The 22,242-nt window shown below is 50.2% G+C and overlaps 1 protein-coding gene and 1 long non-coding RNA gene across 3 annotated transcripts in view; both read right to left on the bottom strand.

Moving 5' to 3' along the window:
* LOC114061593 overlaps positions 1–10,127 on the bottom strand; it is a 26,918-nt gene extending 16,791 nt beyond the window's left edge. The window contains exon 1 of the long non-coding RNA XR_003572154.1: positions 10,049–10,127. This is a non-coding gene — a long non-coding RNA (uncharacterized LOC114061593). The remainder of the gene's footprint in view (positions 1–10,048) is intronic.
* A 2,398-nt stretch (positions 10,128–12,525) lies between these two features.
* On the bottom strand, positions 12,526–20,370 carry PTAFR (platelet activating factor receptor). 2 transcript variants are annotated; one of them, XM_027892203.1, is made up of 3 exons: positions 20,215–20,370; positions 19,299–19,471; positions 12,526–15,034 (listed from the first exon to the last, which is right to left on the bottom strand). In XM_027892203.1, the coding sequence occupies exon 3, from the start codon at positions 14,974–14,976 to the stop codon at positions 13,912–13,914; it is 1,065 nt and encodes a 354-aa protein (XP_027748004.1). In that variant the 5' UTR covers positions 14,977–15,034; positions 19,299–19,471; positions 20,215–20,370; the 3' UTR covers positions 12,526–13,911. The 2 variants fall into 2 exon arrangements, with proteins under 2 accessions (XP_027748004.1, XP_027748005.1); XM_027892204.1 differs by lacking the exon at positions 20,215–20,370 and having other exon boundaries at positions 19,299–19,751.
* Between the last annotated feature and the right edge of the window lie 1,872 nt (positions 20,371–22,242).

The following is a 22,242-nucleotide window of genomic DNA, read 5'->3' on the forward strand; positions in this document are numbered from 1 at the left end:
TGCTCCCTGGGCTTGCTCATGGAGTTAGAGGGCTTTTAACTGTGTTTGTCAGGAAAGATCCAACAGCACAGCTAAGATAGGGTGACAAAAATGCTCAGACAAACCAGCTCTGCTACAGGATGATGGACAGAATAAGGGCAGCCAAGAAAGTGGAATATTGTGGATGTTGAGAAGTGAATAAAGCCATCTCTAAACAGCGGAAGAAACCCTGTGATTGCAGACCCCAGTTTAGAGGAAGTTTAACCACTCCAACATCTGCTGTGAGAGCAACATGGAGCGGGGGGAACAAAAGTCAGGTTTCTCAGTGCATCGAAGATCATGTTTTTAGGTGGTGATGAGACAAGGTAAGAGTTCAAGGTCCCAGAAGTGAAGATGACAAGTAACAAAACCAGCCTGCTCACAGTTTGTTCAGAAGACTGATCTGATCTGATCTGTACAGTGCTATGGGGGAGCCTGAAGAAGCAATGGCTGACCCTCAAGGACAGCTTCCCCCAAGCACAAGAGCACAGTCCACCCCAACAGGCAGGAAAATGAGCAAATGCAGAAGGACAGTTTGACTGGACAGAGAACTTCTGACTAAGCTCAAAAAGGAAGAATCTGGGAGTTCAAACAATGACTAGGTACATATGAGGACTTCACGAGAACTGCGTACAGAGATCAAACTCCTGGCTGGCTCAAATCTGGCTGCGGATGCAAAGTACAACAAGAAGGGCATCTGGTGCTCCTGTGAGCACAATGGAAGCAACAGGCCAAGAAAACTGCTGTCAGATGCTGAGCAGGCAGGCAACCAAGCTGACCAAGGACACAGGAAGGGTTGAGGTCTTCAATGTCTTCCCTCACTTCAGGCTTTACCATCGAGGTCTGCTGAGGCCTCCCAAGTCCTTGTGCCTCACAGCAGAGCTTGTAGGGAGAAAGTGTCACCTGTCAGGGCCCCCAGCAAATGTACCCCCTCCTGGGAGTTTGGTTACCTGGGCTCAGGGCCAAGGTCAGCTGGTGATCTTGGGGACAGCTTTTCCAGAAAGCTCTAGTGGAGGCACCAGCAAAGGCTTCTCTTCAAGCTGCAGCTCTCCCCTTTGGCCCCTGCCTGACCACAAAGCTGCCTCCCGGGGATCCACCTGCCTGACCCTGGGTACCTGCCCTCGTGACCAGGTGACCCTGCTGCTCCCAGACACTCACAACAGCAGAGAAAGATGAGGTTAGAGACTGCCTTAAGAAAACTGGACACACAAAACTCTGCAAAGCCAAACAGAAGGATCTGCTTCTTATCATTTTAGGAAGGTCGTATCAAGCTGGGAGGTGACTTATGACTAGAAGAGGGCAAATGTCACCTTCAAGACAGGAAATAAGGGAGCAAGAGGCTAGTCAGACTTGTCTGTCTCCTCCCAGTGTCTCAGAGGACTGTGGAACAAATCCCCACAGAGACCATTGACACACATGAAGGTCAAGCAAGAGACTAATAACAAACAGGAGACATGGATCCACCAAAGGCAAATGGTGCCTGGTCAACCTGACTGCCCTCTCTGATGAAATTATTTGCTCTGTGGAATAAAACTCCTCTCTGCAGGAAAACTGCCTGCACCGCCAGGTTCAAAGGTCTACAATCTAACTACTGGCTGGTAACAAAAAGCTACCCACAAGAGATGAGAGCGGACAGAATTAACATCTTCATCATGACAAGTGCGACAGTACAGAACACTCCTTCCAAAAAAAAATCTCTGCATAAGACCAAACCGGGAGGTGAAGTCCAGAAGCCTGGGAAGCAGAGCTGTAATTTAGATGGACTATGAGCTGGGAGAAGAAGGGGCTGGCAGGAACCAAGGACGTTCATTCAACAAGGGCAAGGGTTGTGTGCTGCCCTAGGGATGGGGAACCCCACACAACAGGACAGGCTGGGAACAAACTGGAAGGCCACAGTTCTGCGGGAAAGAACCTGAAAAGTCCTGGTAGACAAGTACAACGTGAGTCAGCTGTGAGTCCTGGCAGCAAGGAAGACTTGTCTCAAGCTAGACTGAAAAAAGATATAGAAAAGACACAGCCAGACTCAAGAGACTAAAGGTAATGACCTCTTACAACAAGGAAAATTCCAGTTTAATGTGAGGAAAAATTTATTCACCTTATGAGAGGTCTACACCGCAACAGTGTCACACAGGGGTGATGAAATGGCCACCACTGTACATTTTCAAAACCCCAGTGGGCAAGATCTTGAGCCACCTTCCTTCTGTGAGCACCTCATGAGGTGCCCTGCAGTCCAAATCTCTGCTTCCAGCAGCTTCCACTGATACCCCTTCTCCAAGCCTGGGGAGACCTGGCTTCTTTAACACAACTCTGTCAAATGTTTTCTGAAAATTTGGTTATACCTGTAGCTTCCATCTACCCATGCACTCAGAACTCCTGGCCATTAACAAGGTGGAATTTCCCTGCACAAAGCCATAGTGATTCTGTACTTTCCACTAAGCAGGGGTTTTGTCCTTCATAACTCCACCATCTTCTTGCTGTGAAAGTCAGTCATATGCATGGTGTTCCCTGGGTGTCCTCTGGAGCCCACCTTTAGCTCTAACAGTGAAATCAAGGAATTAACTGAGCTTCTTCATTATACCATATAATTCCCTCAGGTGCCCCTTCCACCACCCTTGACCACTGAGCAGCCCCACACAATCACTGCCTGGATTCCTGCTCTTGATGAATTTGGAGGATATATCACTCCTGGCTGGAGCCTGCCGTCCAAGGTGCTCTTCAGCTTCTTTTTCACCCTTTTTTTTTTTATTCTCATTTTACATTTTACCTGCCATGGTACACATTTTCCTGCTCTCATCTGCCACGCTTTCCTTTTTTAAATGTTCATCTCTTCTCCATGATGGCTTTTTAGCTTTCCCATTGAGCCATGCAGGGATATTGGAGAGGACATATACACCAATTTGTTTGCTTTCAAATAGTATATCTTGGTTTCTGACACAGAATTTTTTTAACAGCCTCCAAGTTCCCTGTAGGCTGCTTATTTTCAGGATATACCTTTTCACAATTTGGGGGATTTTTAAACTACTTGTTTCATTTTTAGGTATTTCGGTTTCTTGAAATTGAATATCCATGTGCTGGATTTATTTTGGCTGTTGTCCCTTTCTATTCAGTCATATCTAATTGTACTGTGGTTGCTACAAGCCACCCCACTACTAGCCTGAAGTTCATAGGATCGACTCTTGTTGGTTCTCTGAACCACAACACTCCAAAAAGGAACTTCTCCTGACTGTTTAAACTGGGTTGCTGTAGGAAGCCGTCATTTACTGAGTGCATTACTTTCTACTTCACATCCTGATGAGGCACAGAGCTGCTCTTTGTCCAGGCAGCTGGAAGGTTCCACTATAACTACCCATTCATAAACCCCTTCACTCACAGTGGCCCTGTCCATTCCTGCACAGCAGCATCTCCAAAGCCCAGGAAATCCTCCTTCCATCATCTCCCAGAGACTCTTTGTACAGCACAGACAGCACCAGCCTGGGGTTACTCCCCACGGTCACCATCAAATAATTGCTATGATCACAACACCTAAAACTAGTTAAGTATTATTGTGCCACAAATTACAAACCAAGAACAAACACATCCTACTTGGAATTCAACAACCCCAAAATTTACAGATTTAGACAGTAAATGATTTGTTTCTTGCTACAGCTCGCTGAAAAATCATTTCCCTTCTCTGTTCTTGGCAGGTCAGCCAAGTTTCATACAAGAATGAATACTCACAAACAGCAGCACCATCTCCTCCACTGGGTACAATTCTGTCCAAATAATGGTTCAAGACCTTTTTTTTCAAATCTACCCTAAAGGTCCCATTTCTCCCAATTCTATATTTCTTTCATGTTAGTTCACGTCCTCTTCAGTATGAGCCATAACTAACATGTGCTACCAGCGACCAACTCACATGCAAGCAAAAGGTCTCTGAGTTATCCCGACTATGCTGTTATTTTTTATAAAAAAGAAGGTGCTGTTATTTTATTTACTGTCAGTGCTCCCTGCTTACCTATGCTCCAGGCCAGGACAATCGACAATAAAGCTACATTCAAATGCACAGAAACAGTACAAAGTTTCTACAGAGAGCCCAAAAGCTACTGCAGCCAGGAGGACAAAACCTTCACAGCAGAAGATACATTCCTATTTCCTTTCTCTTCCCTTTTGGCCTTCCATCTCTTCCCTTTTCCTTTTTTTCTCTTTCATGCTATTATTTATTTGAATTATCTAACTGCCAGATTAGTCATTATTTATCTCTTTATATTTAGCTCACATAAAATATTTACAGTTCACGAGTACTCAATATATTAACTTCTAAACACAATGACTCAGTCAATTAACAATCCTCTCCTCCAGAAAACAAAAATATACTTCTGGATAAAGCTTTCAGTCTTCGGAATATTTTACTTGAAACTTCTTGTTTACTATACAGAGAGTTTCTGCTTCCTGCATTCTTCTAAGTCTTCCAAACACAGAAAAGCAGTGCACTGAGTAACCCAAAATGGATCACTACTTGCTGATACAAGCAGTGAACCTCTGGGTTCATTCAGAAGCAGCACCACCACAGGGTAACTAAATCTTGGAATGGTTTGGTTTGGGGAGACCTTAAAGACCATCTCATTTCACTTTCCTGTCACAGGCAGGGACACCTTCCACTAAACCAAGTTGCTCTGAGCCCCATCCCACCTGGCCTTGGACACTTCCAGGGATGCAGCAATTCCAAACGTATGTGCAACTTCTGCCATATGCACAAAAAATCATCAGAAGGCCCTGAAAGAATGGGACAACACACACCAAAGATATAGAAAAGGAAATGTGGCAAGAAAGGTCTGACATTTCTGCACATTAAGCAGCCGTGTTTGAGTGTTCCTGATCACAGGGTCTCTCTCAGACTATTTTACCAGATTCAGCCAAATGGCAACTGCACCTACTGCAAAGAGCAACAAAACAGTCAGCAGGGCCTGACAGAGCCAAACAAAAAAAAAAAAAAAAAAAAAAAAAAAAAGGGGTGTGGGGTTTTTTGAGATGTGAGACTGTTTTCTTGTTTGCTTGGTTTTAAACTTACTGCAGTTCCTGACTTGCAGCTTTTAAGGAGAAAAGAAAACAAGGAGGTGAGTTAAAGAGAAGCATCAGACTTCAGGGTTCACACAACTGTGGTCACATGAAGAGACTCAAACTTTGTGTCTGCACCTTTCCATGGCATGTTTTACTCTTGTCAACACTTTAAAAAATCCCACAAAAAAACAAGAATGACCTACACCGCTTAAGGCATCATATAAACAGGTCCTCAGACCTTCTGATATGTGTCAGTGTGGTTCCAGGAGAAAACAAACAAGATCAGGAAGATATCTTCATTGCTACAAATATATTTTCTTTAGACATTGGCATTGAAAATTAGGCCCTAACCAGATAACAAATAAATCCCAGCAAAACCAGTGCTGTGTCCTGGAGTGCCTGCTGGCTGCACAATGAATGCAGGCAGAAGCACCACCTGGTCATTGCTCTGCCAACAGGTCGAGCTGTGGCCAGCAGTAAGATCATTGATTTCAGCTGACACCCATTGCAAGGAGAATCACATTATGTAAACTCCTGCAGTGGTAATCCAAGTGTGTTTAACCCGACACTCCATCAACTCAACAACCAGGTTTTTTGACCACTGGGACAAGAAAGGAGCGCAGGACAACTCACTTTCACAGCCCTCAGGGCTCCGTCACCTGCGACCAAGGGCCCATCCCCAGGGGGCCCTGGGCCAGCGAGGGACAGTCTGGGCAGAACCAGAGGGTGACAGACACCTTCAGGCTGAACAGCAGCACGAGCAATGAGGGTCTTCTTGCTTACCAGGCAACCTTTGGGACAAACAGCCCACAGTGTTTTCTGCCACCTTTTAGCTCCAAAATCTGTCACTATCAAGACCTTCCCCAAAGGGCTCTCATCTCTGATTTGGGCCTAGTCTGCCAAACACGAGTCTGCTTTTTACTTCCCTCATTGGAGAAAGAAGCTGCATGACATACATTGGACCCTGCCAGTAGTTCAGCAAGAATTAACACTCTCAGTAAAGACCAATTGTATTTGGTTTTTTATAACCTCAGTCGCAAAAAAGTAATTTCCTTCATAAGAGAAACTTACATGACAACTCGGTGCTGGTTTTTATTCAGCACAATTCTTTAGGTGTTGATGGCTATCACACAGATTAGTAATTCACTGAATTACTGTAATTGCTTTTGCTACCTTGTAAAGTGCCACCAGCAGTGCCACCATTGACTCATGGGGACTTTCGGGCTTTCCTCAGGCCAGTAAGGGGGAGTATTTCATAACTTTTTTTTTTTAAGGCTTGGCATGGGAGCGAACTACTGGGTAAGAAAACAAACAAACAAACAAACAACAATGAAAAAATCCCAACCACAAAACAACCAGCCAATCAAATCCCTGCACACACACCCCCCACACACAAAAAATGTAGAAAAAGAAGAATTAAATCTCATGTGGTTTTGTAGTTCTCCAGAATATCAGCCAAGCTAATGAAGAAAAAGTGAACCCCTATAATTTTATAATCCTTTTATCTTCTAGAAAGGCCAGCTCCCCTTCCTGTATCCCAAAAGTTCTGGATCGACAGGAGATGGGGATTTAAAATACACAGAATAATCAAGGCAACAGCTTCTGAAATTTCAAGAGCTATTTTAAAGGTATGGAACAAAGACCAGACATACTGCAAATGGGACCAGACTTGTATGTGACATTTCAAAGCCCTGAAGCAACAAGGTTGTTTTCTGTGACAGCGTTTTCCGCAATGGGTAGATGAGAACAATTAAGCCTTTACCCAAAGAGCAGCATGAGGGAATCTGAAGTACAGAAACCCAGGTTTTTTATCCAGAATACTTCCATGCAGTTTTGAAAACAGCTTCTATGTTCTCTTCTGCTCTGAAGAATAATTAATCACCTGCTGTTTAAAGTGAATCTGGTCTTGAACATGCATTGTTCTACCCCAATCATCTGAAACTGGTCATATTTAAGGAAGAATTTCTTAAGCTCTCTCAAACAGAACAGGAAAAAAAACTGTCACAGAAAAGACATTAGTATGAGACTAATCTGTAAAAGCTCAGAAACTGAATTACACATGATAGGACAATCTGTACAGAAACAGAAACCATCACCCAAGGTTTAGAGCTGCCACACACTTTATGTGACGTTCCAGCTGGTGACTCTCAGAGAAACAGCACTGTCAGTATTCAAACACAACACACATTTCAAGACACAGAATGAAGCTCCTGGGATGCAAGAATAGCTCCGTGGTCAAGTCTCAATCCAGGAGAGAGCCACATTCTGCAGAACTGAACTGTTCCATCACCTCTGAAATTAAGCTAGTCACACCTTTAACCCCAAAGAAAAGTTTATTGAAGAGATGGAAAGAGTTCCCAGTCAGCTCCATCTCAATACCAGACTATTTTTTGAAGTACAAGGCTTGTTTTCCAGTCAGCTTGTTCAGTTGCAGGACTGAGTGGTGACAGCCTGGAAAAGACAGGGCAGCGACTGGTGTGAATCCCAGGGACACCATACCCTGGAGAGGCTGCTGTGGCACAGCACTCTCCTGAACATCAGGCTGTGTAAGGCATCAGGAGGAGACCTGAGATCTGCCCTCACTGAGGCTCTGGAGGTGGCTGCAAGAACGGTAAAGGATTTGAAGTTACTCCCCTCAGGTGCTGGAGTGCCTCCAGTCACGGCATCCACGTGAACCAAATCCCAGAATCACTGCTAGAGAGGGGCCACCAGAGAACACTGGAGAGGACATGCTGCTTTGCTGCCCTTTAACCAAATAAATGAAAAAAATTCCAGGTAAACTAGGATGAAAGAAAGAGAATAAATCACAGATAAGACAAAGCAAGAAAAAGCTGAAAAAGACCTTCCTAACTAACCAGTGCACACCACTGGTCATGGCATAGGGGATAAAATCACTCTGGAGCTCCTGCAAGAAGATGCTCTCTGGAGGTGGGTGGTCTGTAGATGCTGCCTGGTGCAAGAACATCCATAAAATACTGTTTGTTAAGTCCTGTCACAATTCCATTTCAGGCTCAGAAGTTTCCACACATCTCCATTCTGACCTTTCAAACCACGGGGTTTTGCAGACCCAATACAAGTTTTATCAAACATCCATTTTCTAAGAGCAGCTTTCAGGGAAAAAAAGAGCAGAGATTTGTGGGGAGGGAAAAAAATAATCCTACTCCTGCTAACTGAGAGTACAGGCATGGGGTTACTCCTGTCCCAGTGACATATCTGCCTTCAGTGCCTCCATGTAGAGCATGACTTGCACCCAGGAACACACTACTTGCCCAGCTTTTCATTAAATTAAAATATTTCAGTATATTTTATCTAGTTTTATGTTTAGCCATCTATAACCACCCTTCAGTACACAGAACTTAAAAACGGTAGGTTAATCTGCAGCAGAGGGGCTCAAAACCATTCACACAAACACATGGAAATCCATTTATAAAGTGTCCTCCGACATATTCACCTCAAAAGTCATTCAACATCTGGATATTTACATAGGCAAAATTTTGAGAAGTGCCAAATCCTTCCAAAGTCACCACTTACTCAGGAATTACTAATCTGTTGCATACATATGTGACAGTTTTTCTTCTAAATGATTGAAAAGCAAAAATTTTCCAATCATATTTGTTGCACAACCCAACAATACACAGTTCCCCAGGTGCTGTAACTGCTGCTGAGGCTGCAGGGAGAGCTGAGGGGAAGACAAAAGCTGCAGGCAGACACTGTGCAGGAACTGCAAGGCCTTGGAAACTGCAGGATTTCAAACTCTGACCTTTCAAACAGAGAGCAGGGAGAAGGTACCTGCTGATACCCTTGCAGTGCAAAAACTGGATAGCAAAAGTGCACAAGTAAGAAGGATTGCACCATGAAGTGACAAGGAAAATCCCCAAACACAGTAGGTTCAGCCCAAGAGTTCTGTAAGTTTGTAGGTTGAGGAAACCACTACCTTCATATTTTTTAAGAGCAGCTTATTATGAAACCAGTGACCTGAGGCACGTGAATTGTGATTCTCAACAAACTGTATCTTATTCAGCTTCAGAAGTTTAAGATAATCCACAACATACAAAACTGAAGGAAAACAAAGAAGTGGCAGATAGCGATAATCAAAAAACTCTTATCTTAATCAGTATGTTGAGTTTTAATTATCAGTTGGAGGTTACTACGCTACAGATTGAGTGCATCACAGAAGCAGAGCTAGCTCGATACTGAAAGCCAAGTCCACCACGACTCTTGTACGATGCTCCATCAGAATTGCTACAGCTGTGTTGCACGAACGACCACCTCTAGTCTGGAAACCATTCAGCCACAACATGCACTACAGCAACCAAACTAACAAGGCATTCTGTGCTGGAGCTGGCTGCACACAAAGGCTCCAGCAACTCTGCACAGCATTCCCAGAACCAGGAATATCCAGCAGAGCCAGTCGGGATCCAACCAGGCTTGTGCAGCCCAACTGGCAATGGCACTGCCCAGCCCAAACATCCCCCTGGACCCACCGGACAGCGCGAGCGGCCGAACCCACCCAGGGCGGTGCGGGTGAGCTGTGTCCGCGCCGGGAGCCTCGGGCACGGCCCGGGCCGGCTCATCCCCGGCTCCCTCCGGCCGCTCCTCCGTGCCCGGTCAGCCCCGGGAGCCGGGCAGTGCCGCCCGCCCGTCCCGCCCGCCTCCCGCAGCACAGCCGGGCACACCCGCCGGGCTGGGGGCGGCGAGCCCGGGCTGCCCCGCACCCCGGCCCTGCGGCCCCGCACCCCGGCCCTGCCGGCCCCGCACCCCGGCCCTGCCGGCCCCGCACCCCGGCCCTGCCGGCCCCGCACCCCGGCCCTGCGGCCCCGCACCCCGGCCCTGCGGCCCCGCACCCCGGCCCTGCCGGCCCCTCGGGCCGCGCTCCGGCGGGGCAGGGGCACAGACCGAGCACACGCCTGGGCCCCGCCACGGCTGAGCAGGCCCAGCCCGCCGGTTCCTGCCCGAGCCGGGCAGCAGCGCCGGGGGCTGCGGGGGCTCTTACCGAGAGGCGGCTCCGGAGCCGGGCCCGGGGCCCGCAGCGGACATGGCAGCGGGGCCCGCGCTCCCGCCCGCCCCGGAACAACCGCGCCGGCAGTGGCGTCACGGCACGGGCGGGGCCGAGCCGGGCCGGGCCGAGCGGGGCGGTCACTGCGGCCCCAGCGCTGCGTCCTCGCAGGGTATTTAAATGTGGAGGGCTCATCCCCCCCGGGTGTCCCCGAAGCTGCTCCTTCACCGCCCTCCTCGGCTGGGCAGGCCAGAGAAAACAGAACGAAAGGCTCGTGGGGCGAGAGCAGGGCAGGAGAGATCCATCCCCCGGCACCGGAGCGGGCGAACAAGAGCCGGCTGGGGGAGTCCGTTTGATTTGTTGCCAGAGAAGTCAAGAGTAGGGTAATGAGAAATAAAACTTAATCTTAAAACACCCCCCTGCCTCCCGGACTCAGCTGCATTCCCGGTTCTCTCCCTCCTGCCCAGGCAGGGGATGCGGTCAGTCCGTCACTCGCTGTCCCCGCCGCTCCTCCCCGCTCAGGGACAGCACTCCTCACACTGTCCCCTTCCCACGGGCTCAGTCCTTCAGGAACGGGAGCTCCATTGCGGGTCATCCACGGCGTCTGCCAGCAATCCTGCTCCGGCATGGTCACAGCCTCTTCGGGCATCCCCTGCTCTGTATGGGCTCCTCCCGGGCTGCAGGGGCATCTCCGCACCCCCACGGACCTCCGTGGGCTGCAGGGGCACAGCTCACCGTGCTCTGCACCACGGGCTGCAGGGGAACCTCAGCCCCAGCACATGAAGCATCTCCTCCTCTCCTGCCCCGCTGGCGCTGGGCTCTGAAGGCCTGGTTCTCACATGCTCTCACTCCTCTTTTCTCTGGCTGCCGATTGCTTCTGTGCAAGAACTGGTTTTCGTTCTTCATTATTGCCTATTCATTATTAATTATTAGCTGGTTTTCCCTCTTATTATGACTGCTCCCACCATCACTGATGGGCTCGGTGTGGGCCAGCAGCAGGTTCCACCTTGGAGCCAGATGACTTTGGCCTCACTGGACACAGGGAAAGGTTCTGGCAGCTTCTCACAGAAGTCACCCCTGGAGCTACACCCCCACCTCCCCCACTACCACAACCTGGCCATGAAAACCCCATACATGAAAATAGTTTGTTACATCACAGCCACACAATGGGGGTGTGTCTATAAATTTCTCATGTGGAGGTCAGAGCATTCAAGAGGTTTAGTCTGGTTTTGTTTTGGAGAGCTCTAGCAGAATTTTCAGGAGTTTTTTCCTCTCTGAAATAATTTCTTTTCCCTTTTAGCAGGTAAAAACTTGCTGAGCCTTTACTTTCACCTCTCCCAGCAGTTCATATGGTGATTTTAAAGAAACATAAAAAGTGGCACATTGAAGCTGTGTTGGTGTGGTACCAAGGCTTTTCCCTCAGGTATAAATACAGAAAGATGAGAAGGTGGGAAAAAGTTAAAGGGCAAAACACTTGGGGAACACACTTTATTTAAAAGAACTTTTGAGGATCGATTTCATTGCAAAGTACAGCAGAACAATGATGCAACATTGTGGTAAAACCAAGAAAGGAATTCCAGGAACAGAAGTAGCAGCTGAGCCTGGTTTTTAGAAACACATTTTTACTGATTAGTCACTGCAACATCTCCTCCTCAAGTGGCCTCAGGGCTTTTTCCTCCTCTTACGCCTTTCCTAAGATGCCAGTCTACATCGTTCCCCGAGCCCACGCTGCCCTGCTGTGGAGTAAAGCTGGTTATGTACCCACAGTGAGGAGCTAAACTGTAAACTCTGTTGGGAACTTTCCAGGAATCCGAAGAAGATCATGCATTTGCCAGCTCTCATTCCTTTCCATTTCCTCCAAGAGTGGCAGCTCCACCGGTTCAGTGCTTTGGGGTCTGTGAAATGAGAGCCCCACTCTGGCATAGGGACCACAGGGGACAAGAGTGATCCCCCCATCTGACACCTGCAGAGCTCCTCAGCCAGAACGTGCCAGCAGAGCAAGGCAGAAACAGAGGCAGATTCCTCCAGCAAGCCAGACTTAGGCTCTTAAATTACAGAAATTGCTTCCTTGCTGTGTTCTCTGGCTTTGCAGATTCAGGGCACATTTTTGAACATTGTTGAGGGACACGACGAGATGCTGGCAGTTGTTTGTTATGGGTGGCCATTACTGGAGCAGAGCCCAGGACTAGGAGAGAAATGCATTCTCATTGTGACCAGACTCTTTCCTCTGTCTGGCACCGGGCCTGGAATGCAAGGCTGTCCCTGGAAATGGCCTTAGAAAAATAAACATATCAGTTCTTTTTCTCACTGACACAAGAAAGGACAGAACCTGCCTGACGAGCTCCTACGGATAGGACTGCAGGACCCATGTCTCCATGGAATATAAGCAAAGCAGCACAAATGTTGGTCCTGTCTTTGGAAAGGCTCGAGCTTATCTTTGCCATGCTGGGTGGGTGTGGGAAGGCTCCTGTCACAGGTCAGATACACCCTTCCTGTCATCAACAGACTAGGTAGTTTAGGGAACCAAAAATTGTTGTGAAAACAAGTAAGTTCCCTTTCCTGCCCAATTTCCTGTGCTACATTGAGCAATTTGGGTCAGAAAAGGAATCCCAAGTGTCTCATGACTGGTAACAGAAATCAGCACCCGTAGAAAACCACAGCCCCAGGCCCCAGTGGACTGCAGCCAGCCCTGGGTGAGGGGTCTCCAGTGCTGCTGGAATCTGTGAATTGTGTGTCTGTGAAGTGTCCTGTACCACTGCCCAGCACTGTTTTCCTCAGAAAGTGGCCATGGCCTGATGTAAAACCTCACTTGCTGTAGGAAACCAAGAACTAGCCAGCTTCATTTCTTTTCAGCAGAACTGGAAGGGCTGGGGGAAGGAATAATGTAATGGCTACAACCTTAACTTAAATAAATACACACAAAGATACTAATGCATTTTAGGATTTTTTTTTTTCTTAGAGTAATGCCCATGCTGACAGTAACCTTTGGTGATCTGGAGCCTCCTAAATGAGACTGGATGTCCACAGACACATGCAGTCAGTCAGGAGTCAGTAAACTGAGTGCACGAGACCACTGGCTGGCCAGTTCTGCTGTCACACAAGAAGCCAGAGCAGACCATAGTGCCCTTTGGCCCTAATGCTGATCTAGGGGGGTGCTGAGGCACTGCCAGTTTCTCGTCCTTCCCTCTTTGACTGACTCAAGATCTGGAAGTAAAGGTTCGTAACAGCTACTGCCAGACATTTATAAAGTTTGGATCCCAGCAGACCGTGTGAGTCAGTGAGAAGGGATCAGAGGTGCAGATTTCCTCTGACAGCATTTGAGGAACTCCATGGTCTAGTCCCTTCCAGTCACTCAAGAGCTTCTTCAGCTCAGGCTCTCTGTACAGAACCATGTAAGCTGCTTAGAAAAGTCACCCGATGACACTCACAGCTTAATCTGTTCTTCCAGACTTAGAAGCCCTTTTCAGCTCTGATACTGGATCCATCATGAGAGCTGGGCAGGCAGAAGAGCGGGGATGGTTCTATCTGAACAGTGGATGTTTCTGGTGCACTCGGCTTCTAGCTGCTCACTGCAGAGGCTCAGCAACGAGTTTCTTTTACGTAAAAGCAGATCCTTTGTGCTGTTTTCAGCACCCATGAGAGCACCAGCCCAGACAGAAGGTGCTTTGCTGCCAGATAACCACAGGTTCCAGTTCTGCCAGTTGCATGTGCATAGAAATGAGCGTCCATTCTTCAGTCTAATGGGAAAAAGAGAATGTAAAATCCTGATCCTTTGTTGTGTCCCTTGGTGCCTCTTCTTGAGAAAAGACGAGTGACTAATTCACACCTCTCCATCTGCAATCAGAACAGGCTGAGTGGTCCTAGCAGATCCTGATGGCATCCTCTTGGTGAATGGTGCCCTCAATCACTGTGTCCGTGGTTTGCCTGGAGCACTTGCGACTCCCTTTCATGCTTTTCAGGTTTTCTGAAAGATGCTTCTGGAACTTCTTGGTGAGGAAGCAGTAGATGATTGGATCCAACACACAGTTTGTACTCAAGAGGCACAAAGTCACCTGGTGAGCATCATTGAGCTGTTGGCGTAGCTGACAGTTTTCCTTCTTCCACTGCTCCAGAACAGTCAGGGTCCAGGGCAGGTCCACGATGTGATGGGGCACAAAGCTGATGATGAACACAGCCAGCACTGTGCACACCATCCACAGGGCCCTCTGCTTGACATGGGCGCTCTTCCGCGGATGCGCCGACTTGGAGAACAGGGTCCTGATAATGACAACGTTCCAGCCGAGTATGAAAAGGAAAATGATGTAGAAGAGGACGCAGATGATGACATGAATGGCGAGAACAGCCGAAACCCCACTAGAAGTGTCGTAGCGCTCGAAGCACCGCGTGAAATTCTTGGAGTCGATCTCCTCTCGATTTGTATTATTCTCAAAAAGGTAATACAAAGAGCTGCCCACTATTATGATCCAGATAGCTGCTGATAGGTAGATACCCCTCCTCTGGGTGGTCAGCTGGGCAGCTTTAATAGGATTAGTCACAGCTTGGTAACGGTTGTATGTGATGACCATCAGAAAGGCAACAGAAGAGTACGTGTTCACAAAAAATAAACAGCCAGCCACGTTACAGAGGAACCCAGGCATGATCCAGTCTCCACCGTGGTGGTAGTAAACAATCCACATTGGCATGGTAACCAAGAAAAGCAAGTCAGCTACTGTCAGGTTCAGCATGAATATCTTGATTTCATTGAGTTTCTTGGTAGGGTAAATGCGGCTGAAAATCCAGAGAACGTAGCAGTTGGCAACAAAGCCCAGAATGAAAATGATGCTGTAGAAAACAGTGAAGAGGTTGTAGCGAAACTCAGAGTCTATGTGGCACAAAATAAAGGAGTCAGCGCTGCCTTCCACACCGCCTTTGCCCTTTCCAGACATCGTGGGGCTGAGTGGGCACGTCTGAAGCACAATTTCCTGCTGTAGCTTTTCTTCTTACCTAAAAATAGAAGGCATAAAACAAGCTGATTGTTTGGCAACATTGCAAAGCCAAACCCTACCTTCAGTTTTTAGTTGTCTACGACCACAGGAGGTCTGCTGGTGCCTTGGTTCCAACCACAGACACCTTGATCCTCTCTTTTATCCCATTTCTATACCATATGAGCCTCTGTGTCTTCATCCAGTGTTGTTTGATGCAGTGAGATCTCAGATCACTCATCTCTAATCTCAAAAGATTTTTTGCGTGAGTTCTTAGATAAAATCATCTGTTACTCTGTTTTGTCTCAAGCTTCTTAATCTTCCACTACAGTCAAACGTTCCCTGTGACTCATCGTATCCCTGTGTCCCATTCCCCTCACACCTCCCCTCTGTCCTGCCATGGTTCCTGATACTTTTTAGCTTGTTTATTTTAAACTAGAAGGTTCAGACATGAAACAATATCTGGTAAAAATAGGACACCAGAATAGTCAGAGTTGGAAAAGACCTCTGGAGTTCATCTGGTCCAACCCCTGCTAAAGCAGGTTCCCCCAGAGCAGGTTGTGCAGGATGGTGTCCAGGTGGAGTTTGAATATCCCCAGGGAAGGAGGCTCCACAGCCTCTCTGGGCAGCTTGTTCCAGGGCTCTGTCACCCTCACAGCTGAGAAGTTTTTCTCATGTTCCTGTGTTTCAGTTTGTGCCCTGTGTCCATGTGCTGTCCCTGGGCACCACTGATAAAAGTCTGGCCCTGTTCTCATGACACCCTCCCTTCAGATGCTCACACTCATTGATGAGGTGCCCTCTCAGTCATCTCTTCTCGAGGCTGAACAGCCCCAGCTCTCTCAGCCTCGGCACCCTCTGAAGGAGCCCCATGTCCCTCTTGAGGAGTCCAGTTCTGGACTGAGGGGCCCACAGCAGGACACAGCATTCCAGATGTGGCCTCACCAGGGCTGACTGGAGCGGCAGGATCATCTCCCTCCACCTGCTGGCCACACTCTTTCTCATGCGCCCCAGGACACCATTGGCCTTCCTGGCCATGAGGGCACACTGCTGGCTCCTGGGAGTCCACCAGGACGCTCAGGTCCTTCTCTCAGAGCTGCTGTCCAGGCGCTGTTCCATGTGGTTATTCCTCCCCAGGCTCAGGACCCTGCACTTGGCACTGCTGAGCTTCGTTAGGTTCCTCTCCAGCCTGCCCAGCTGTGGCAGTCTAGGGCTGGTGCATCACCACTGTTCCCAGCTCTGTATCCTCAACAAACATGCTGGGTGTAGGGCAGTTTCCAGTCACCCTCTGCTTGTTGTTTTCTGACATTTTCCTGCTCACACGTGTTTGTTTCCTCAGCTTTGGGCACTGCAGGCACCCACCATCCCCTTCACAGGCCACCAGACCTCTCAGCTGCTGTACTCAGTGAATGATGTAAAAGATGAGTCCCTGATCCTAACAGATATGTTTTGTGGTGCATTGTCAATTGTAACCTCAGAGTATCACTTAAAATCTTGGCTGTTTCTAACATAATTTTGAATTCAAGTTGTCATCAAACCAACCTGGCTCCCTTCCCCAGTCCCATTTCTTCATCAGATGCCAGGGGCATCAGCAGCAATTCTGCACTTCCATGTAAGGCTGCTGGCAAACACTGTCCCTAAAGAGACACCTTCAGGGTTTTGATATTACTGGTCCCCATCTCAGTGGGGATTTCTTCACATCTTGCCTCCAGTTTGGGCACATCAGTCAGTCCATCCCTGGAAGTGTCCAAGGCCAGGTTGGACGGGGCTTGGAGCAACCTGAGCTGGTGGAAGGTGTCCCTGCCCATGGCAGGGGGTGGAAGGAGATGAGCTTCCAACTCAAACTGTTCTGTGATTCTGTGAAGCTGTGTCAAATTTCTGCATCCTCAATCACAGAACTACAGAATCACAGAACATGCTGAGTTGGAAGGGACCCTCAATATTGTTCCTGACTCCAGCACCCCAGGTGCTCGACTCTCCCTGACACGACCCTGCAGATCTGCTTGTTTTTCTCTCTCTGTCTCTTCGTGGCAAGACAAGTGGCCCCTGCAGGGAGAGCAGTGGGAGATCCCCAGCGAGGCAGGGGCTGAATCTGCTGGGGTTTTGACCAGAGTTGCAGAACACGGTAATTTTCCTTGAGAGTGAGTAACCTCTACCAGCAGTCACAAAGCCTAAACTGGTGTGACTTCTGCTGGGAGTGCTGGGTGCTGCTCATTGCACTGGGCTTGCCTCAGCTCCACCAGCCCCATGGACAACAGGCTTTTCCCCAAAGACTTACTGATCCTGAACAGTCACCCTCCTGCCTCAGAGCTTTGTGGATCCTCCCCAGCAGCAGACAGTGCCAGGAACTCCCATCCCACCCTCTGCGGGCCAAGTGCCCTGTCTGCTCATGTGCTGTTGTTCCTCATTTACACATTTGGACTTTTGCAATTTTCCTCTGAAAAGGGGGAAGTCAGTTGAAGCTCGAGCTCGCTCTCCCTTTCTCCAGTAAACTGCCAGCCTCGGTTCTGCTCTGCAGTCGTTAGGAGAGGAAGGCAGCACTCAGCTTCCTGAGGGGCCTGGCCCTCCTCACCCCTCACAGGTCCCCTAAGGACATGACAGCTACAGCCTGGGACCTTCCCAGAGGCTGCACCTGGGCAGCACTGGGGGCTCAGTGTCCTCAAGCTCAATCTTCCAGCCATGGTCCATGAGGATGGACAAACAGCCATGGCCATGCTGGTAGTTGGCCTCAGGTGACTCATGTGCTTGTCCTCATTCACCTTGGTCTCTGCCACCCTGCTGAGAACCCCCCGATCTCTAAAGGGCAGGAGATGATTCAGGTGGTGGTAGCCAGGGGGATGGCTTGGGCTGTGACACCTCAGGGTGTGTTCCCACTCTGGCACATCCCTGGGGAGCAGCGTCACTCCCTGTGCCCTGTGAGGGGATCCAGAGCAGGCAGGGCCCACAGTATGTCCTGTGTTCTCCTTGGATTCATGCAGGACACAAGGCAAGTCCTCTGGTCATCTCAGGGATCAGTTTGCACACTTATCTATGCATGAGAAGTGCTAATTGTCACAACACGGCCTTGCATCAATGTCTGTGTCTCAGCCCAGCTCTGCCACGCTCTGAGGGACCAGCTGTGGCACTAGACCTGAGTGTAGAAGGAGTGGGGAAAAAACCCAGGTGATGTTCTCTCTAGCAGGATTCGTGAGGAGGAGAGGAGTGTTCACATCCAGTAGGTGGGCACAGCTGCTGTTCACAAAGTCCCTTCAGATAGTGCCCCAGGGCACTGCCCACCCACCCATTTCTGGTGCTGCACAATGGCATGGCGGCCTCCAAAGTTTGCCCAGGAGCTCTGGTGAACTTTACTGGTGGGGCCTCCAGGCTGCCCAGCAGCTGCCAGGATTCACTGACAGGGTGGAAGGGAGAGTGAACCTGCACGTCCCCTCCACAGCAGAGCCCTGCACTGAAGGTGGGCTTGAGCCACAGGTCTGCACTCTGACCTGGAGAGCTGAGTGTGATGACATGCTCTGTGACTGCTTCCAGTCTGCTGAAATCTCTGGCAAAGGTGGTCTGTGGGAGAGGGCTCTGCCAACTCCTGGCCCCAGCAGCATCTGGTAGAGTTCATCTCTCTTTGCATTAACAGGCTGTGCTGTGCCAGTGTCAGGGCCCTGCAGGGAGTCACAAGAGAGGTGTTCTTCCCTTCTCAAGCGAGATGTTCTATTAAGCACAGCCAGAAGGGAACATGGCATCATTGCCACCAAATTGACTCAGTGCCCACTTCCCTCTTCAGGCTGAGGAACCCGAGCTCGTGTCTCCCACACACTTGTGAATGCCCTGAGCCCTGGGCTCTGGAACACCGTGCAGGGCTCTCACTCAGCCTGTTGGAGCAGTTCCCCTTCCCCTGAGGTGCAGTTGTACCCCCTGTGCCAGCGGAGGGGCGAGCAGGCACCACGGGCAGGGGGCAGGTGCTGTGGGTCGTGTCCTCTGCTGCCCCATGGCCAAACCCCCTGACACCTCCAGCCCGAGCCTCTGCCTTGTCCACAGTGCACCAGCCAGTAACCCCGGGTGGGCTGGACCATCAGCTGCCCTGGTGCAGGGCTGCAGGTGTTTGTAACCAGCTGCACAGCACAGCGTGGCCAGGGCGACCTCCATTCCTGCTCCCGCTCTGCAGACCCTCCATGGACCATGGACCACAGACCACGCTCTCCCAACAAGGATTTACTGGCTCATGGCTGCAAGCAAGCCATGCCATCAGCAAGAGTATATTCCAAGAGGAGTAGTACTAATAAAGGATATTTTCCGCTTACCACAGTTGGAAAGGTTCAGCACAACCTGTCCATCTTCAGCCTCAGTAGCAGTGGGTGTTTCTCTGAGGATGCTCCGTTATTGTCCCTGCCCTGGGGCTGGACAGTCACCACACAGGCAGCTCTCCAGAGCAGGACACCAGAATGGGAGCAACTGCAGCATGACTGCAGAGTCACTAGAGAAGAGGAAATGTGTGACATCAGCTCAAAGGAAATGAGAAATAAAATAACTGTAGAGGAAAGGCAACTAACCACAGCAGAGGTCTGGAGAGTCCTTAAGGCTTTTTCCTTGAAGTATCTCTGATTATAAAGATGGCAAAGTTGGGATTTTCCTCTAAAGGCAGGAGAGGAATCCACTCCGTGTCCCTGGTTAGATTTGGGATTAGATAGCACTTGAGCATCTTCCTTCCAAACAGATGAACGCCAGAAGAGCTTTCACTTAATAACTTCCAGGAAAGGAAGAGAAAGGAAACTCATATATCCCATGGACAGACTCATTTCCTAGCAGTGTCCATCGCAGTTGTGTTGGGGCTAATCAGACCCAGGGACTTCAGCCATCCCAAGTCTCCTTTTATCTCAGGGGCTTTCAGCAGACACTGGCACAGCACAGCAGGGCAGATCCTCACCTGTCCCATACACTGTTGCATCACGACCAGCACTACCTGTGGCAGCCTGGAGCTCCCTCAGCATGGTGTGCTGTTGGTGGGGTGCTCAGGGTGCACCAGTGACCAGCAGAGCTGCACCTGTGTCCTGTCCAAGCCATAAATCCCAGGCTGCAGCTCCCCTGGGGATGGTTATCCTGCCCTCCATGCAGACAGTGCTCTTGTACCTGCACACGGCACAGGTGTGAGCTCGGGGCAAAAACCTCACACCCGACACACCCACAGGAACCAGAGCCTGGGGTCACTGCCAAACACACCACAACTGAGCCACAGAGTCCAGCACCAGCACAGAGGGGTGTCTGAGCCTGCCACCAGGCTGCTGAGGAAGGACATGGGTCAAGCAGAGGCAGAAGAGGCCAGTCCACACAGGAGCTCCTCTTGGAAGGTTGAGAAGAGCTCCCCTGGCTCTTCTCAGGAAACATCCCATGGAAGGCCCTGGCCATGTCCGTGCTGGGAGGACACCAGAGACCCCTGCATGTGGCTTCATGTCCTGGGAGCCACAGGGGTAGGCTGAGGGTTGCTGTGTGCCTAAGCCACACCACTGAGGACACCAGCCAAACTTCTCCAAGAGCCTGCACAGACTCTGGGACACCCTCACATCACACTGTTGTCATTGGGCTGCTGACCCCTGGCTCCAAGTTGGGATAGGCAACCTCCTCATCAGCAGGAGAGATGGGGCACCAACAGAGGAGCCAGGATGGACAGCAGCAGTGCTGCTCTACACCGGCTTCTGGCTCACTGGCCTCAGGCCTCCCAAGGTTATGGGCTGCACAGCACTGGGGCAGCTGGCACCATGCCAGAACCCACCCACCATCCACTGCTGGCCCCTGAGTGTCCCCAGGCAGGGGCAGCCACAGCCCCAGCACCAATCTGAGTTTCTTTGCCTGGATCAGCTCTTCCTTGGCTCTTCCCTAGAGGGTGCAGGTGGCCTTTCCCAGAGCCACTACAGAGTCTGTGCAAGCTCCTGGCTCTTGGAGAAGTTTGGCTGGTGTCCTGGCGTGCTCGGGGTGAGCAGAGCCAGGAGCATCCAGGACCTTGGCACCCCTGGCAGCCCCAGGTGAGCTCCAGCTGGGCAGGACATGAGCAAGTGCTCTGCAAATTGCTGCATGTCCTGCTGCTCCTGACTCTGCTCGGGGAGGCGTCCAAAACAACCAGATGTCCATGGACACCACAACTGGTACCACAGCCAGACGTGCCTCAGCTGCTGTGGAGTCACCCTTGTCCCCCACGACAACAGCGTGGGGTGACCAAGGGACTTGGAATCTCCCTGAGCAGAGCTGAAGGGGGAGCTGAGGCTCCTGCAGTGACGCTGCAGAGCTGTGCAGGAATGGAGGCTGCAGGCAGCCTGACCCCTCTCTGCCATCCTCCCTCCTTCCCATCAGCTGCTCTAAGGATGGACGGAGGAGCCCGACCCTGGACAAGACAGAGCCCCAGCTGTCCTTAAGGCTCCTTCTGGGAGCTTAAATTAAAAACCAAACAAGAGCATGCTAAGGAGCTCGGTTGGCAGCCAGCCCACATCTCTGGGGAGAGCAGCCAGCGAGGTCTGAGGCAAGAGGAGTGCTCTCAGGGCCTGTAGCAACACTCAGACAAAGCTTGGCTTGCTGTCCTGCCACAGCCCAGCCCTTGGAGGAAATGAAAGCCTGGGGGCTTTTGGGCCAGGGAGGAGCCCTGAGAAATCTTCATCCTTCCTCTGCTCAGCCCTGTAGCACTGACAGGTCCCATTGCCCCCATACAGTACCCACAGCCAGCTCATCCCTTTTGCTCCCTTCCCACCTGGGGACCCTCTTCCCCTGCTCTCTTGGCGCTGCTGCCCATTTCCGAGGGTGTAACTTCAAATCCAAAATTCAGATGCATTTTGCTGATGGAGGCCGGGCTCACTGAGCGCTCCTGGCAGTCTCACTGCCCTGTGCTCGGCGGCATTTCCCGCTCTCCCTGCTCAGGGGATGCACACACTGCCTGTCAGCTCTGACAGCCATGCCAGGCTGAGTTAAGAAAAAGAATCTTGGATATGCCTTCACTGTCATCAAGTCAACTTGCAACCTAATAAAAAATAAACAAGCTTCTCTAACTGATTCCCATAGGTGCTGTTAAGAAGCACTGATGGTCCTCCAGATTGTTGTACCAGGATGCTGGATCCTGGGGCAGCTGTTCCAGGGATAACTCCATGCAGGCTGGCTGGTGGGCAGTGGATGTTTCCCACTGGTCTGGCTCCCAGTGGCAGATGCCCACTGCCTCCCTGTACACACTGCCTGCCTCTGGCACATGTCCTTGGGGTCGTTTCCATC

The sequence above is a fragment of the Empidonax traillii genome, unplaced genomic scaffold, assembly GCF_003031625.1.
Source record: "Empidonax traillii isolate 1590-97213 ecotype Southwest subspecies unplaced genomic scaffold, ASM303162v1 scaffold341:size590984, whole genome shotgun sequence".
Classification (NCBI taxonomy): domain Eukaryota; kingdom Metazoa; phylum Chordata; class Aves; order Passeriformes; family Tyrannidae; genus Empidonax; species Empidonax traillii.